Here is a 16,151-nt window from a genome sequence, read left to right as displayed (position 1 = left end):
TGTGTCTGGTATGTTGTTCAGCAGTGATACACTTTAAAAAAATGCAATCTTATCCGAACAGAGGCTATATAAAATGGTTTTGTACATAACAATCTGCTTTTTATTCTCTTTTAATCAGATCTGCTGATTTTGCTGGCACAAACTACTTTTTATTCCTGTTAGCAGAACTAACTGCAGAGCTAACACAGTTATGGGACACTGAGTGGATTCTGTTTTGCTTCATGCATCATCAACAAAACTGTCAGCTAAGCGGCAAAGGCAGAATTGTGATTCCTGGTGATCTTAGAACAGAACACAGCTGACTCTTTTCAGATTGCAGGCTGAGTATACAGCACCAGAAATAATAAATTGAAAGATAATCCTCTTTTGACTTGTAAATTGAACAAATGTAATCTGGAAATATTTGAGACAGAATGAATAAGGAACCATAGGGAGATCTACCTTCTGAAACCATCCCTGACAAATGATTGGGATTTCCTCCAGAGAGTAGCCCAATACATACATACAGTGGTGACTTTACCAAGTCACTGCTGAGCATAATCATGCTTCAGTGTTGAATACTCTAGTTTTGTCCATTCTTAAAAGAAGGATTTTCTCCCCTTGCTTTTTCCTAAATGGGTTTGAGCCTCCCCAGGAAGATCAGCCACATGGTTTGAGACCTCTGTTCTAGACCACCATAGTAGTGGATGTTAACTGGGGCTGTGAAACAGAAAATGACTGGAGCTATTGCAATCTGATGCTGTTCAGTTTTGTACTTTGTGCTGCTGTGTACAGTTAAGGGATTGATGGAGTAATAGAGATCATGGCATGATGCACATTGATGAGAGAATGTGGCCCTTCTTAGCTTTATCTCAGTGGCTTCTGTTCTGTCTTCTTTCTAACAGGCAGGTGAAGACAGAACCAACCTCTCTGTTGACTTCTCGATACAACATCTTCCAGGATGATGAGTTTGATATATTCAGCAGGGACTCAGTGGACATGTCCCGGGTACAAAAAGGCAGGAGGTGCGTAGCACAGCTTCAATCAGTTCTTTTGGACAGGGTGATATAAATGTCCATGGACTTAGAGCAATAAATTCCATTAAGAAAATCCCATTGCAGTCCTCTGAGAGTATATTTGTATGTCTGAGGCCAACTGGTAGAGTTATTTTCCTGATCACTTGTCCACACGCAGCTAAGGCTAGAGATTTGGTTGGTTTTAACAAGAAAACATCATTGTCCCAATTTTTGGGCTGTGATCTCATTCTCAGCTTGTACTGTTTGACACTACTGTGCCAGACTCACTTTTGACATCTGACTTTGATTTGGTCTTTTTATGTTTCGTTTTCTTTTTTCCATAAATTGCAAGGCCACTACTGCCACCAGTCTGAGATTTGTGAGTCAGAAATGAAGCTAGGTAAAATTTGTTTCAAATTCAAATACAAATATCAATAATGTCCATCTGTTTTGAAATCTAGCTCAGATAACACAATCTCAGTAATCTAGTTCCTCCACTAGTAGTTCCTGTCTCTATAAAAGTGCATTGCCTCTGTTTCTCACATCTCTTAGCAGGCCATGCTGTGTCCTGTACTTTGTTTGTTTAACCCGGTGTTTTTGGTATTACCCTCTTCCGATTCAGGTTGATGGGGGGGTTCCCCTCAAAAGCCCAACAGAGTGGTTTGATGTGTCCCAGGCATTATTCAAACATTTCTTTTAAATTAGCCAAGTCTGTATGTGGACCTGTCTTTAGATATATAAATAGTGGAGAAATGAAAGATTGATTTGTAAATTAATCTGTCTGGCAGTGGCAGTATCAGCTAAGTTTGCAGCTCCAAGACTGTAACAAAGTATTGGAGGAAAGGTGGGTGTGCTAATATCTTTTTCTGGAGGAATGTCAGTTCCCCCCCTTAAGTCCAATCAGACTGTGATTTGCAGCAGCAAGTAATCAAATAACAGCTTTTTTTTTACTACAAATTCTACTCTGGCTTGGCTGTGTCAAGCTGTCCTGTATATAATAATCTGCTCTTTATACTCAAGAGAGTGAGGACCAACCTCAGGGCAGACTGTTAAGAACCAGGGCACAAACTTCAAATTGGTTGAGTTCTATACTTAGATTTCACCAACCAATTATCAAATGTAAACTCCTCAGGCTCTATAACAGCCTGAACATGAAATCACAGGCAGTCCCCTTGGGTACTCTGATTGGTCTTGCCACCAGGCAAGACTACCTTTGTGATAGATGGTCCCTTGCACCAAGTATCACAGCAATATTTAGGGCAGGTCCACACTTAAAACGCTGCATCAGCACAGCTGTACCGATGCAGCTGTGTCACTGCAGCACTCAAGTGAAGATGCTTCTACACCAATGGGAGAGCTTCTCCCATTGGCATAGGTAATCCACCTCCCCGAGAAGCGATAGCTATGTTGATGGGAGAAGCTCTTCCATTTGACATAGCTCTGTCTACATGGTGGCGGGGGGCGTTAAGTCAGTATAACTATGTCACTCAGGCTGTGGATATTTCACACCCCTGAACAACCTAGTTATACTGCCATAGATCTGCAGTGTAGACCTGGCCTTAGGCTGCTCCTTGGCCCAAAGGACCAGTTGCTTACCTCAGGCAATTACACCTTAGATCTCACACCAAAGACAACGCTCATAGTCAGTCCTATAATATATATACAGATTTAGGAAAGGGAAACATCAGTTATTTAAAAGATTAAAGCAGGTAAACATAGGTACACACAAATTAGTTCCAGTCTTACGTTTCAAAAAGTTGTAGAAGCTTCTATAATAAGCAAGATCTCTATGTCCTTTAGGGCTAACCCAGGCTGAGCATTGGGGATCTTTTGCTGATGTCTAGTAATCCTTGCCTGCCCCCCGCCACCTCCTCAAGTCTCAGCAGCAGAGGTTAGGGGGTTTTATTCCCTTCCCCCATCCGCTTTGAGCTGCTGCTTCCAGCGGTGAACTCGGCTGATGGGAGGAATTCACTTGCAAGACTCATCTTCCTGAGGTGGGAGGGGTGGGGAGTAAACAGCCAAGTTGTTGGTTCTCTTGTAATGTTCCACTCTGATCTGCCTGGTGTCCGTGGGCCTTCCCTGTGGGGCAGGACAGGTCACCTTCTGTTGGCGACCAGCATTTCACACTAATCAATATCTCTCGTCTGTCTGAGAAAAGGTGGGTGATGTAATACCTTATATTGGACCAACTTCTCACCCGTCTTGTCTCTCTAATATCCTGGGACCGACGTGACTACAACTACATCTCTCCTGTCTGGTGACTTACACAGTTATCAAGGCTTATAGCGCAAATGCTCAAATATTACCTTACAATCTGGGATACAGATGTTATCAGTGATTCCAGCTATGTATTTGTCAGAACTGAAGCATTGGGACCTTGGCCTGAGTTGGCAGCTGATCTGTCAGCATCACAGGCTGTCGAACAAAATTGTTGCTTGCCTTGCTGGCCAAAATACCTATCTTTGAACTGTCTAACTACAGCTGGAAAATCCCCAGACTCATGTTATGTCTGCACTAGAACAGTTACAGCAGCACTGCTGTAGCGATTTAAGTGTAGACATTCACTACAGAGTCAGGAGGGGTTCTCCTATCACAGTAGTTAATTCCCCTGCCTGAGAGGCGGTAGCTACACCAGCGACTAGGTCGTCTTAACTGCACCCCTGAGCGATGTAGCTGGGTTGACCTAACTTCTTAGCGTGGACCTTGCCCCAGGTTATCCCCCATCCCTCCCTCCCCATTCGATCAAAGCACCAACAGACATCACATGCATGTGAGACCCAGCATTGCTCTATGCCTCCTCCCAAACTATTCCCTGCTGGCTGATATCAGTTAGGCCAGTGGTCACCAACCAGACGATCGCGATCTCTGGTGGTGTAGCTGGGCTGCCACTAAGGCAGGGTCCCTGCCTACCCCAGCCCCACGCTGCTCCTGGAAGGGCCAACACACCCCTGCAGCCCCTGGGCGGGAGGGGCACATGGCTCTGTGCACTTCCCCTCTCTATAAGCACTGCCCCCGCAGCTCCCATTGGCCGCAGCTCCCCGTTCCCGGCCAATGGGAGCTGCAGGGGCAGTGCTTGCAGGCAGGAGCAGCGTGCGGAGGGAGACCCCTGCCTCCCCACCCCGGTGGTGCAGTGGGGCTGCCGCTAAGGCAGGGTCCCTGCCTACCCCAGCCCCACACCACTCCCGGAAGTGATAGCAGCCAGTGCAACCCTGGGGGCAGGGAGGGCAGGGGGTCTCTCTCTGCGCACTGCTCCTGCCTGCAAGCACTGTCCCGCAGCTCCCATTGGCTGGGAATGGGGAGCTGTGGACAATGGGAGCTGCGGGGGCGGTGCTTGTAGAGAGGGGAAGCCCCAGCCCTGACCACCCTCCCAGAACCCTGTACCCCCTCCTCCACCCCAACTCCCTGCTCCTGCCCCAGGCTCAGGCCAGAACCACCTCCCACACTGCAAACCCCTCAGCCCCAGCTCCAGCCCCAGAGTGGTGCAAGTGAGTTAGGGTGGGGGAGAGCGAGTGACGGAGAGAGGCGGGATGGAGTGAGCATGGCATGACTTTGGGGAAGAGGTGGGGTAGATCCTGGGTTGCCCTTAAATTCAAAGAGTGAACTTAGGTGTAAAAAGTTTAGAGACCACTGAGCTAGACCCATTCTTTTCTCATCTGTCTGTCAGCACATGTCTGTTGCTCATCTCAGCCCCTTCACCCTCCACCTTTCTGAGACAGGTCAGAGCTCTTGTGCTCTGCTGCTCCCTTAGTTCCCCATGTTGCCGTGTGTGTCACTCTGCCGTCCTGGTTATGTCTTCACTGCAAAATAGGTGTGTTTTTTAGATCAGTTATAGCTAAGGCTGCGAGTTTGTCACAGATTCTGTGACTTCTGTAGCAGCTGATGTGCCTGGCTCAGGGTCAGCTTAGGCAGCTCCTGTGCCAGGTGCACTGGCTGCTGCTGGGGCAGTCTCGGCCCCTGTGCCCCCAACCTCATCCCTGCAGCTGAGTTTGGGTGTGGGAGGGGGCAGGGGGTTGGGGCACAGGACAGGGAGAGGCGGATGCTGGGTGGCGCTTACATGGGGGGCTCCCCAGAAGCAGCGATATCCACCTCGCTCAGCTGGTAGGTGGAGGCGTGGCCAGGTAGCTCTGTGTGCTGCCTCCGCCCAGAGCAATGGCTTCACAGCTCCCATTGGCTGTGGTTCCCCAACCCCCTGCCCCCTCCCACACCCAAACTCTGCTGCTACTTTGGTGGGGAGAGGCGCAGAGCCAGGTAGGGAGCCTCCCAGCCCCGCCAACCCCTCCCCCCGAGCACTAGCCGAGGTCCCAGGCCACATGCCGCCACCCACTTCTCACCCCCAAACAGCTGGACCGCCCTCCCTTGGGCAGACCCCCACCCAAGTTTTTTTCACTGGTGTTTTTAGTAAAAGTCATGGACGGGTCACGGGCCATGAATTTTTGTTTACTGCCCGTGACCTGTCCTTGACTTTTACTAAAAATACCCGTGACTAAAACATAGCCTTAGTTATAGTCCTTTTGATGGAAAATCCAAGTGAAGGTAGCTTTGGTAGCTAGTTGGGATCACCCCTATACCTTCCACCTAAGGTTGACCTTGACTTGGTACATCAAGGTAAAAACGACAACGCCTTGTCTTCTCTAGGAATTTACATCGAGATAGGTATGGTTTTACATCGAAACAGCTATTTTGTGGTGAAGACAGAGGGGGGAGCAAGTGGGGCAATTTGCCCCAGGCCCCGCAGTATTCTATAGTATTGCAACTTTTTTTAATGGAAGGGGCCTCCGAAATTGCTTTGCCCTGGGCCCGCTGAATCCTCTGGGCAGCCTTGAGACAGCCTGTGCCTCCCCTGTTGTCCTTGGTTAGCAGGCAGAAAACTTGATACTTGCCCAGGCTTCTGGGCAATAGGGTTTTCTCCAGCCTCATCTAAGATCTGATTTGGGTCTCAATGATCTCTACTCTTTTTGCCTCCCTCCTTAAAACCAGAGAGATGTAATTGTGGTGCTTGCTCTTTATCTTATTAGAGTTCTGTTGTTGTTGAACATGATTTGCACCTGAAGACCACAACCTGGGCTGGGCCCCATTGGTACTAGTTCAGGGCGGGCAAACTTATGGCCCAAGGGCCACATCGGGGAATAGAAATTGTATGGTGGGCCATGAATGCTCACAAAATTGGGGTTGGAGTGTGGGAGGGGGTGCAGGATCTGGGGTGGGGATGAGGAGTTTGGGGTGTAGGAAGGTGCTCTGGGCTGTGACCGAGGGGTTCAGAGGGTGGGAGGGGGATCAGGGCTGGGACAGAGGTGCGGGAAGGGGTGCAGGTTCCAGCTAGAGGTGTGGGCTCTGGGGTAGGGCTGGGGATGAGAGGTTTGGGATGCACGAGGGTGCTTCAGGCTGGGATTGAGGGGTTTGGAAAGCAGGAGGGGTATCGGGGCTGGGGCAGGGGGTTAGGGCGTGGGGAGAGGCTCAGGGGTGGCAGGCTCCAAGCGGCACTTACCTCAAGCGGCTCCCGGAAGCAGTGGCATATTCCTTCTCTGGCTCCTTTGCGGAGATACAGCCAGGCGGTTCTGCATGCTGCCCCATCTGCAGGCACTGCCTCTGCAGCTCCCATTGGAGCGCATAGGAGCTGGACTGGGGCCATGATGCTGCTTCTGGGAGCCATGTGGTACAACCCCGACCCAGCGCCCCAGCCGAAGCGGGGCTGAGCCGCGTGGTGCGACCCCGACCCAGCGCCCCGGCCAAAGCGGGGCTGAGCCGCGTGGTGCGACCCCGACCCAGCGCCCCGGCTGTAGCAGGGCCGAGCTGCGTGGTGTGGCTCACAGGCTGGCTTAAAATGGCTCGCGGGCCGCAGCTTGCCCACCCCTGTACTAGTTGCTGGACAAATGTATAATACATTTAAACATTTAGGGGCAGAGACTGTTGATCTAGAAGACCAGACGTAACAGGTGGATGAGACAACCAAGCAGGGTGGGGCGGGGTAACAAATATAATAGGATGTGCACAATTCTTAGCCAGTCAGTTGTAGTGATCACAGCTCTCCCCCGGCCCAGCTGTAATAACTAGCTGACCCTGTCCCCTGGAGTCCAAGTGTGTTATCTCAGTTATGTTCTTGAACTCTGTGGGATAGAAAGAACAATCCCAAGGTCTTTCTTTCTAGAATCAGTGTCTGAGGTCTGGTTTACACCACAGTGTTAGGTCAACATAAGGCAGCTTATGTCAACCCAACTATGTCAGTGTCTACACTACAGCCTTGCTCCTGCTGATGCAAGTGCCCTACTGCATCGATATGATAACTCCACTGCCACAAGAGGCTTATGTTGGTGTAGTTAGGGTGTTGCAGTGTCTTACTTATATTGGCTGTTGCTGCTGACAAGAAAGCTGCTAGCAGCTCAGGCTGTCACCCCAGGGTGGATGCAGGCTTCCAGCTAATGACAGGCTGCCCCCTGGGCTCCTGGCTCCCTGCTCCCAGACGGGCTGTGTCCGCCCAGCTCCCTGCTCTTCGTTGGGAGCCCAGCTGCACTGAGGCTCCCACTGGGAACCTGGCAGCTGTCTTGGCTCCAGGCACAGAGCTCTGCAGTGGGAGCCCAGGAGGCTACCTTACTCCCAGCGGGGAACTGAGAGCCTGGGTGGGGGGGGCAGCTGGGCTCCCGGGCAGGGAGCTGAGAGCCTGCGGGGGGGAGGGCAGCCAGGTTCCTGGTGAGGAGCAGGGAGTCGAGAGCCTGGGGGGCAGCTGGGGTCCCAGTGGGGGAGTGGAGACCTGTGAGCCCAGGGGGGCAGCTGGGGTCCCAGCGGGCAGCTGCTTGTGGAGTTGAGAGCCCAGGCTCTCAGCCCCCCACACTGCCCTTCTTAAGTCGATGGAAACACCTCTGGTAAGGACGTGCGCGACAGAAGGGGGGCAGTGTGGACATGAACCACCACAGTAATTACTGAAGTGGTTGTAAGTTGACCTATGTTAGGCATGGTCTCCATTTAAAAGTTAGGTCAACATAGCTATCTTGGTCAGGGGTGTGAAAAAACCACCCCCTGACCGACACAGCTATGCCAGTCTAACCCCCAGGGTAAACACAGCTCTGTTGCTGGAAGAATGGATATGTTGATGTAGCAAACTTGGTTTGGGGAGGTGGCATTCCTACACTGAGGGAAAACCCCCTTCCGTTGGTGTACTTTGCATCTACGCTATGGTGTCATGCCAGTATAGAGATGCCATCATAGCTATGCTAGTATAGTCTGCATAGTGCGGACACAGCTGCACTGAAGTACATAAGGCTTTGTTGCAAAGACCTCATGTCATCTCAACAGGAAACAATTATCAAATGCTTAGTCAGTCTCATTGCTGAATACCAGCAGGAGCTCTCAGGCCAGCCTGGGCAGCACACGTGAGTAAAGCAAAACATTTGCAGAGTCATTTAGAATTGATTGCAATTAAATTTAAGCACAGCAACAGAAACAGTGGTAGAAGCAACAGAAGCAGTGATTCATGGAGTAAGGGGAAGCAAACTTTATCTAATGTGGGGATTCTGAATAGGAATGGAATGACTGGTCAGGGCAGAGGATGGTTTTCCTATATTTGCAAGAATGTCACAGGAACCTGGCAATTCTTGATATACCTGTTCATCTGACAGGTTCCTCCACTAGTAATATGAAGATTCTGAATGAATTCTGGATTCAGATGTGAATTCCTCCTCAGGCTTTGGGAGCTGCAGGTTGTCCCAAGTAGACTCAGAAAGGGATTTCCCCATAAGTCGGCAGTAAGTTTTCATATGTGGCTTACGACCTCAGCATCGCAAGGTCTTGATCACTGTACAGGACCAGTGGGTGCTCAGCATGTCTGAAAATCCAGTGTGAGGTATCAGGTCTCTGTGCAACTGAGGCATGCTAAATCAGTGGCCGTATCTGAATATTGGCTGTATCCCCTGTGTCTTGATTTCCTTATCTATAATATGGGTCTAATATTACTTGCCTCACAGGGGTTGGATGAGGCTTAATTGATGGGTGTTTAAGTGATTTGAGATGTATAGATAAAGTGCAATAGGAATGCAAAGTGGTGTTATTGTGGAGCTCTGATTTCCTGGCTGGGGCAGATCTCCCTGCTTGGTGTTTTGTTCTGTCTTTTCCGCTCTGAATCCTGCTTTTCTAACCCCTGCGTAGTGCAATACTCATAATCATCTCACTGTTACCTTGTGCTCTCCTCATCTGTCTGTGTGTGTTCAGCTGCGTTCTCTCGTCCTCCGCGTAGGGTGGAAGCTCTTTGACTTGGGGGGAGGTGTACAGCACCTAGTACAATGAAGCGCTGAGCCCTGATTTGTGCCTTTAGGCGCTAGTTCTGCAATACAGATACTTAACCCCCATGAATCAGTACAGCTGCAGCCTGGTGTTAAAGGGCACTGTGCACCTGGCCATGCTGCCCCTCAGCTGAGACAAGTTCCAGGCCCTGACCACTTGTCATTATTCACGCTCCATGGTACTTCTGGGGAGAGTTTGGTCCTGTTTGAGTAATTGCATTTGGTCATTCTTAAAATCTCCTCGGCAGTTTCCGCCGGAGGTGGCAGTCTCCATTCCTGTTCTGACCTGTTGCACAATCTTGCTGGGTGCTGTTAAACAGCTGTTGTGTTCCAAACCAGAAGTGGCTGTTTTCAGTAGTGGGTCAAATGATCCTTTTGCATCTCCATTACTTACCTCAGGAGGGGAGGCAGTGAGGCTTATGTTTGTGAGCTTCTTTGAGATGAAAGGTGCTAGAGCAGGATGAATAAAATGTAGTCACCAGATGGTGCTTAAATTTCCATTTATTTAAAAAATCCGGCTGTAAAGAGCAACTCTAAACTGCCTTTATTTCTTTCTGTCCCCTCCATTGATGTGCAGGAAGGACAAGGATACGACAGAGAGTTTACTGAATGACAAGCGCCTGATAGCTGAGCAGAAGGAACGCTACAGCCAGTACAGTGTGATTGTAGAGGAGGTCCCTGAGCAAGTGGGGGAAGCCCAGTTCTATAGGGTTGACTACGAGGATGAATACGACGACACCTATGACGGCAACCAGGTGGGGGCGAATGATGCTGACTCAGACGATGAGCTGATCAGTAGGAGGTGGGTACAGCATCTTTGGCCAGCAGGAAGGGGGTGGTTGGTGTGTCCTGTAAGCCACGTGTCTGCACACTAGCACAGAGCCTGGGTGAAAATGCTCATCCTGCACACTGGTCTCCACTGCCCATGCTTCTGCTGTCCCCCCAGACAGAGGGGCTTGGAGACACCTCTCTGCTCTTTCTGCTCCCAGCCTGGAGGAGGGGTTTCTGGGTCTCCCCTTTCCCCTGCTGGCCAGGGAGCTTCTCCCAGCCATGGGAACAGGGAGTTGTCATGCTCCCCCTTCCTCCTGTACCTCCTTTCCTTTCTCCATGTGTGAAGCCAAATGCTGCCTGAGCTCAGTTTTAAAACCTGAGCAGGAGGCTTTGCTCAGAGAGGTTAAGCTTGTACCGAAGCAGCACTTCACTCTGCACACAGAGGGGAACGCTGGTCATTGGGGACGGAGGGGGTGAATTGGCCTCTTATGCTTGTTTCTCCCCCATCCCAATGCAGAAAAGCCGCTGGGCAAACAGTAAGAAAAAGCTGGCCTCTGTTCTTGCTTGTTTGGCAAGTCTCTCCCCGCACCCTGGGCACAGACTCTTCTGTGATCTAGTGATCAGAACATGCAACTGAGAGTTCTGGGCTCCACTCCGCTGCCTCGGCATGTCACCATCACCTCTCTCTGCCACAGTCTCACCATCTGCAAAACAGAGCTAATACTAAGCTGGCTGTCAGGGGTGTGAGGGTTAGCTGAGAGTTGGAACTGCAAAACATTAATTCTAGGCATGGCTAGAGGTATGTTGGGAAAAGGAATGAGATTTTGACAGACCATCAAGTATGCACACCCACTCTTTCTCTCTCTTTCTCCATCTTTTGGAAGCTGTAAGCTTAACATTTCTCTTGTGATTTACAGATTAATTTTCCAGCCCTAACAGCATTTTCAGGAAGCAGGAATTGTACCATGTTAACAGGCAGTGATAACCCCATTTAAAACAAAATATTTCTCTTCTCTACTTTTTTCTTCTTTTGGAATCTTCCGAAAGAGTTCTAGATACCTGAATAAAAACTTTCTTACAGTTCACCTGTAACACATTGGGGCTTGATCTTCAGAAGTTGTGAGCACCCATCCTTCCCACTGGCTTTCCTGGGAGGTCTGAGGGTGCTCAGCACTTCTGAAGATCAGGCCTGGGCGTCTGATATAAAACAAAGGCTGTTGTACTTTTGGTTTTAAGTTTTAATTTCCTTGGTGACACAACCACAGATTTAAAATCAAATGGAATCCTTTAGAAGAACTACATTAGAGCCAGAGATAAAGGGATAGTTTTTCTCTTCCTTGCTCCAGGCCCTTTGCACTGCTCGAGGTGTGCAAAGGGGCCATAAAGCTGATGGATTTTCTCCTGTGTGAAAGACTCCCCAGCAAAGCCAGCATAATGGGTGCAACTGAGAATCAATGGGACAATCTGTGACCAATCACAGCAGTTTTAAAGTGGGGACTGTTTTGAGCAGATACCTGATTTTAATATGGTGTGCACATAAGGTGAGTTGATATGCCTCAGTCCCATCACTGTCTGTGTACTGAGGTCTAGAGAGAGTTAACCATCAAATGCCATTGCTCTTTGCAAAATGCTTTCTGGGTGGTCTCCTAGAGGAAGGCATGTTTTCTTTTGTGCAGCTCTGTTGTCCCTTGCATGTCTCAAGTCTTTTCTGCCTTTTTCCTCCCCCTTGCAATTCACCCAGTGCATGAAATGCCATCCTATCCCTGCCTCAAGGTGGCACTGGATAGTAAGTGTTTTAAACTGTCCCTTTTTAATCTAGATTTGATAGATGTGAAAAGAACATTCCACAGGGAACTGAAGATGTGCGAATATAAAAAGGGAGAACTAAACCAAATACACAACCCCAGATTCATCCTGGGGTAGTGTTGTTGTCTGTCCAGGTTTTCCAGGGATCATCCCTTTTCTGAGGTAGCTGTCCCAAGAAATCTGTAAGGGAGCTCAGTACACATGGCCAGCTGGCCAGTTTTATGGGCTCAGGATCATCCTGGATGTCTGGATTTTTTTGTACATCAGAGGTGGCATCCCTATCTTAGCGTGGGTCTGGGGGAGATCTCCATTGACCTCTGTGGCATTACAATAGGGCTGCACTTGACTCCCAGTGTATATGGTCCCACAGCAGACCAAATGTACAGGTGGTGAAGTATTAAATATGAAATCAAGGATACATGTTCCACTAAGAAACTTTTCCCTATTAGTCAATATTCACCAATTGCAGATCTCCTGAAAGTCATTGGAACATGGCAAATTTGTCATTGGCTGCTCTCTTTCTCTCTAGATTTGCTAATTCAGTCCACTTGCTTTACAAATTAGGCAGGTCCATAAAAGTTGTGGATTTCACTTCTTGAAAGACCTGCCCTTCTGTAAATCAGAATTGTCTTTAAAATATTCTAGTATCAGAATTGCCCAGATGAAATAGTACTGAATCTTTCACCTTTCTCTCTCAATTTCCTAGGCCATTTACCATCCCTCGAGTCCTGAGACCCAAAGGACAAGAGGAAGAGGAGGAGGAGGAGGAGGAAGTGGAAGAGCCTGAAAAGGAAACAACAAAGGTTACTAGCTTAATTTGTAGGCTGACGGGAATTGGCATTATGCTAAATTCTATTGTATGCCCTGTATATTCACCTGTTGAAGCCAGTGGCGGATTAATGATTTTGACGCCCCCAGCCCCATATGAACTTGTTCTAGTTTTTTTACAAATTCGTTTGAACAGAAATGAATGTAAATATCATTAAAAGAATTGAACATTTAGAAGTTTTATTATAAATACAATGACAAGTACAGCGGATGCTCGCTTGAACGCGCATCTGCATAGCGCAATTTCGTTTATAACGTAGGACCGTGCATGGGTCCAAAACTCTGTGTTTAAGCAGGGGTCCGGTGCAGTTTAGGATTCTCGTGAGTATGTTTACTAAATGGCATCGCGCCATCATTGGTGGTTTCAGTACGCAATATGATTGGTAGAATCACGGCGTCACTGATGCCGCGATTACAAAAATGCTGCTATTATAAATTTGCCGCCCTAGGCCTAGGCCTTGTCAGCCTAGGTGATGATACGCCGCTGGTTGAAGCCCTGACCAGTAACAGCGTGAATCTGTTCACATAGCATTGAGGCAGCTCTGCTTTTCAGAGTGGCAAACTGCTGCAAGTTGGACCGTGAAGTGTCCCCCAAGTACAATTGCCCACAGCCTCCCAACCTAGGCATGTCACATGACTCTTACATGCACACCTCTCCAAGGAGTATCTCTGGAAGAGAGGATATGATGCCAGCAGAGTGTGTGAGGGGGAGGGGAGGATCATTAAAGCTGTATTATTTTCATGGTTGTCATGGATTTAATGGAAATTGACCATCTGGCTGTGATGGGGGGGGGGGAAAATCCCTAAAATCTCAGTGAAAACACTTGCAATTCAAATTTTTGGATGCTTTTCACTTCGATCAGTTTGGCATCTCACATCAGCCGCTTCCTGTCACTAATCCTGGGGGACTACTTGGCTGTAATGAATAACTTCAGCTGAGGGATGTAGGGGACTCTCCCCACACCAGGGACCCACAAGAAGTCAGGCTTCTGTAGCTCCCCGAGTCCAGCTGAATGCTGGTAAGATGGTAATGAGATTAAAGACTTGATTTCCATCCCACAGCAGGACCATTTTGTGCAGGACCCAGCAGTGCTGAGGGAGAGAGCTGAAGCCAGACGGATGACTTACCTTGCAAGGAAAGGGTAAGCTGGAATCCCTCTCCTGGGGTGAATCATGGCTCCATTGAAGTCAGTGGCAAAACACTCCCCAACTTTAGTGGGCCAGGATTTCCTCCTTGGTGACTGTAATGCTGTTGCATCTGGTCGGAATATTCCTGTGGCCTCAGGGCTCCAGCCACAATGGTAGGTTGCATCTTGAGTTGACTAGAAGCTCCAGGTCTTAAGCGATGTCTACACTGCACTTTCATTGTTAAAACTTTTGTCACTCAGGAGTGTGAAAAAAACAAACAAATCCTGAATAACAAAAGTTTTAATGACAAAGTGCTGGTGGGGACAGTGCTTTGTTGGTGGGAGCGGGCGGCTCTCCCGATGACGAAGCTACCGCCTGTCGTTGGGGGTGCTTTTGTTTAGTCGTCAGGAGAGCGGCTACACTATGTACCTTACATTGGCAGTGCTGTAGTGGCACAACTGCACCGTTGTAAGGTGCGCAGTGTACACGTAGCCTCAGGTTGGCTTTCAGAACTGACAGCCCATCTTTCGAGAGTTGTTGGGAGTGACACCATTTCCAACACCTTACTCAGCTTCCACTTTGCTGCCTAGAGTGCAGCTACACCAAGTGGCAGGGATGCCTGGCAAGTCCCTTCACTGGCACAGCAATGCTACTTCTGCAGTTACATGGGGGAAGGGAGAGCAGGAACCTGCATAAGATTAGTAAGATTTTGGTGTACAGGAGCTTCCCAGATCCTCAGTAACTACCACAGGGGATGCCTAAAGGTAATAATTGGAGATATACCAATCTCCTAGAACTGGAAGGGACCTCAAAAGGTCATCGAGTCCAGCCCCCTGCCTTCACTAGCAGGACCAATTTTTGCCCCAGATCCCTAAGTGACCTCCTCAAGGATTGAACTCACAACCCTGGGTTTAGCAGGCCAATGCTCAAACCACTGAGCTATCCCTCCCCCCTATGCCTGGACAGTACAAGGGTTCAGTGCAAGATCTGTCTGGCTGCTGGCATGCTAAAAGCAGGAAGAGTGAGCTGGCATCACATGGCTGATATACCACTCTCCTAGAACTGGAAGGGACCTTGAAAGGTCATTGAGTCCAGCTCCCTGACTTCACTAGCAGGACCAATTGTTGCCCCAGATCCCTAAGTGGTCTCCTCAAGGATTGAGCTCATAACCCTGGGTTTAGCAGGCCAATGCTCAAACCACTGAGCTATCCCTCCCCCCTATGCCTGGACAGTACAAGGGTTCAGTGCAAGATCTGTCTGGCTGCTGGCATGCTAAAAGCAGGAAGAGTGAGCTGGCATCACATGGCTGATGAATAATGTTCAGATACTATAGAAGTGCTGCACAACTCACTCGTCAGGGGAGCTGGCTGGGTGGATGGACTCCCCCCAGGTGTGCTCTCTCCACATCTGATCTTTTCTCAGGATCCTTTGTCTTAGAGAAATTAGATTTGTGATCCTCAGTGTGCCTTGTGCAGAACTTGTGGTGATTCCCATTTTTATCTATACTTCAGGTACAAGCATGACAACACCTCAGCTGTTGTAGGGAACGCCAAGGGGCATGGACAGAGCCGGGATACAGTCCAAGACCGAAGGAAGAAGGAAGCCAACAAAGGGGCAAGAGCTAATCATAACCGCCGAGTCATGGCTGACAGGAAACGGAACAAAGGCATGATCCCTTCCTGAGGGAGGGACTCTTAGCCCAAGGCATTGCATTGCATTCAGGCCTTCACTTCTGGGGGCCTCCTGATCTTCAGGTTATGGTGCAATACCCAGCCCTTGGGAGAGCTTTCCATTTATGAATAGGAACTGCCTATCAGGCAGGCTTGCTGCTGTGCTAGTTGTCAATGCAGCAGCAGGTCTCTCAGATGCATAGGACAGGCTGCAACAGCCATTCAGTTTTTTTTTTTTTAAACTATTTGTAACAATTCTGTGAGAACTTATATGAAAATAAGAAACATCCCCCCGCCCCAACAACTGCCTGGGGCATCCAATCAGCACAGCTAAGAGCACTTAGAATGAGCACTACAACTGACAGTGAGGTTGGCCTGTGCCGTTAGCTACAGCTGCCCACTCCACCCACACATGGTGCCTTATCCTGCAGTAGACTCATGGCATGTATAGAAGCAAATGCACAACAGGCCATTCCTCTTGCTGACAAAGCCCTAGGAGTTCAACTGTACGATGTACTTTAAATTCCTCTCCCTCGAGCGAGAAATGTGTATAAAAACATGCAGATAAAGAATTTGAATCTTTCGGCTTGGTGTTTTATGCAGTTTGTCAATGAACCCTATCTAATTTAATCTGTCTGTATCTCTTAGGAGTTGAACTATCATATGTCTGCAGTTAGGAGCTT

General features: G+C 48.9%; 1 protein-coding gene across 5 annotated transcripts in view; it reads left to right on the top strand.

Moving 5' to 3' along the window:
- The window catches only part of ASCC2 (activating signal cointegrator 1 complex subunit 2), a 44,183-nt gene extending 28,132 nt beyond the window's left edge, over positions 1-16,051 (top strand). For 4 of the 5 annotated variants that reach the window (XM_039504907.1, XM_039504905.1, XM_039504908.1 and 1 more), the window contains 5 exons: positions 885-1,004; positions 9,843-10,067; positions 12,549-12,645; positions 13,733-13,812; positions 15,310-16,051. In XM_039504907.1, the coding sequence (XP_039360841.1) occupies positions 885-1,004; positions 9,843-10,067; positions 12,549-12,645; positions 13,733-13,812; positions 15,310-15,481 (694 nt within the window). In that variant the 3' untranslated portion in view covers positions 15,482-16,051. The remainder of the gene's footprint in view (positions 1-884; positions 1,005-9,842; positions 10,068-12,548; positions 12,646-13,732; positions 13,813-15,309) is intronic. The other variant, XM_039504909.1, reaches the window with a different exon arrangement.
- Positions 16,052-16,151: the final 100 nt, after the last annotated feature.

Source organism: Mauremys reevesii, linkage group 18 (genome assembly GCF_016161935.1).
Source record: "Mauremys reevesii isolate NIE-2019 linkage group 18, ASM1616193v1, whole genome shotgun sequence".
In the NCBI taxonomy this organism is placed as follows: Eukaryota; Metazoa; Chordata; order Testudines; family Geoemydidae; genus Mauremys; species Mauremys reevesii.
Note: the sequence above shows the minus strand (reverse complement) of the source record. Positions and strands in the feature narration are given on the sequence as shown.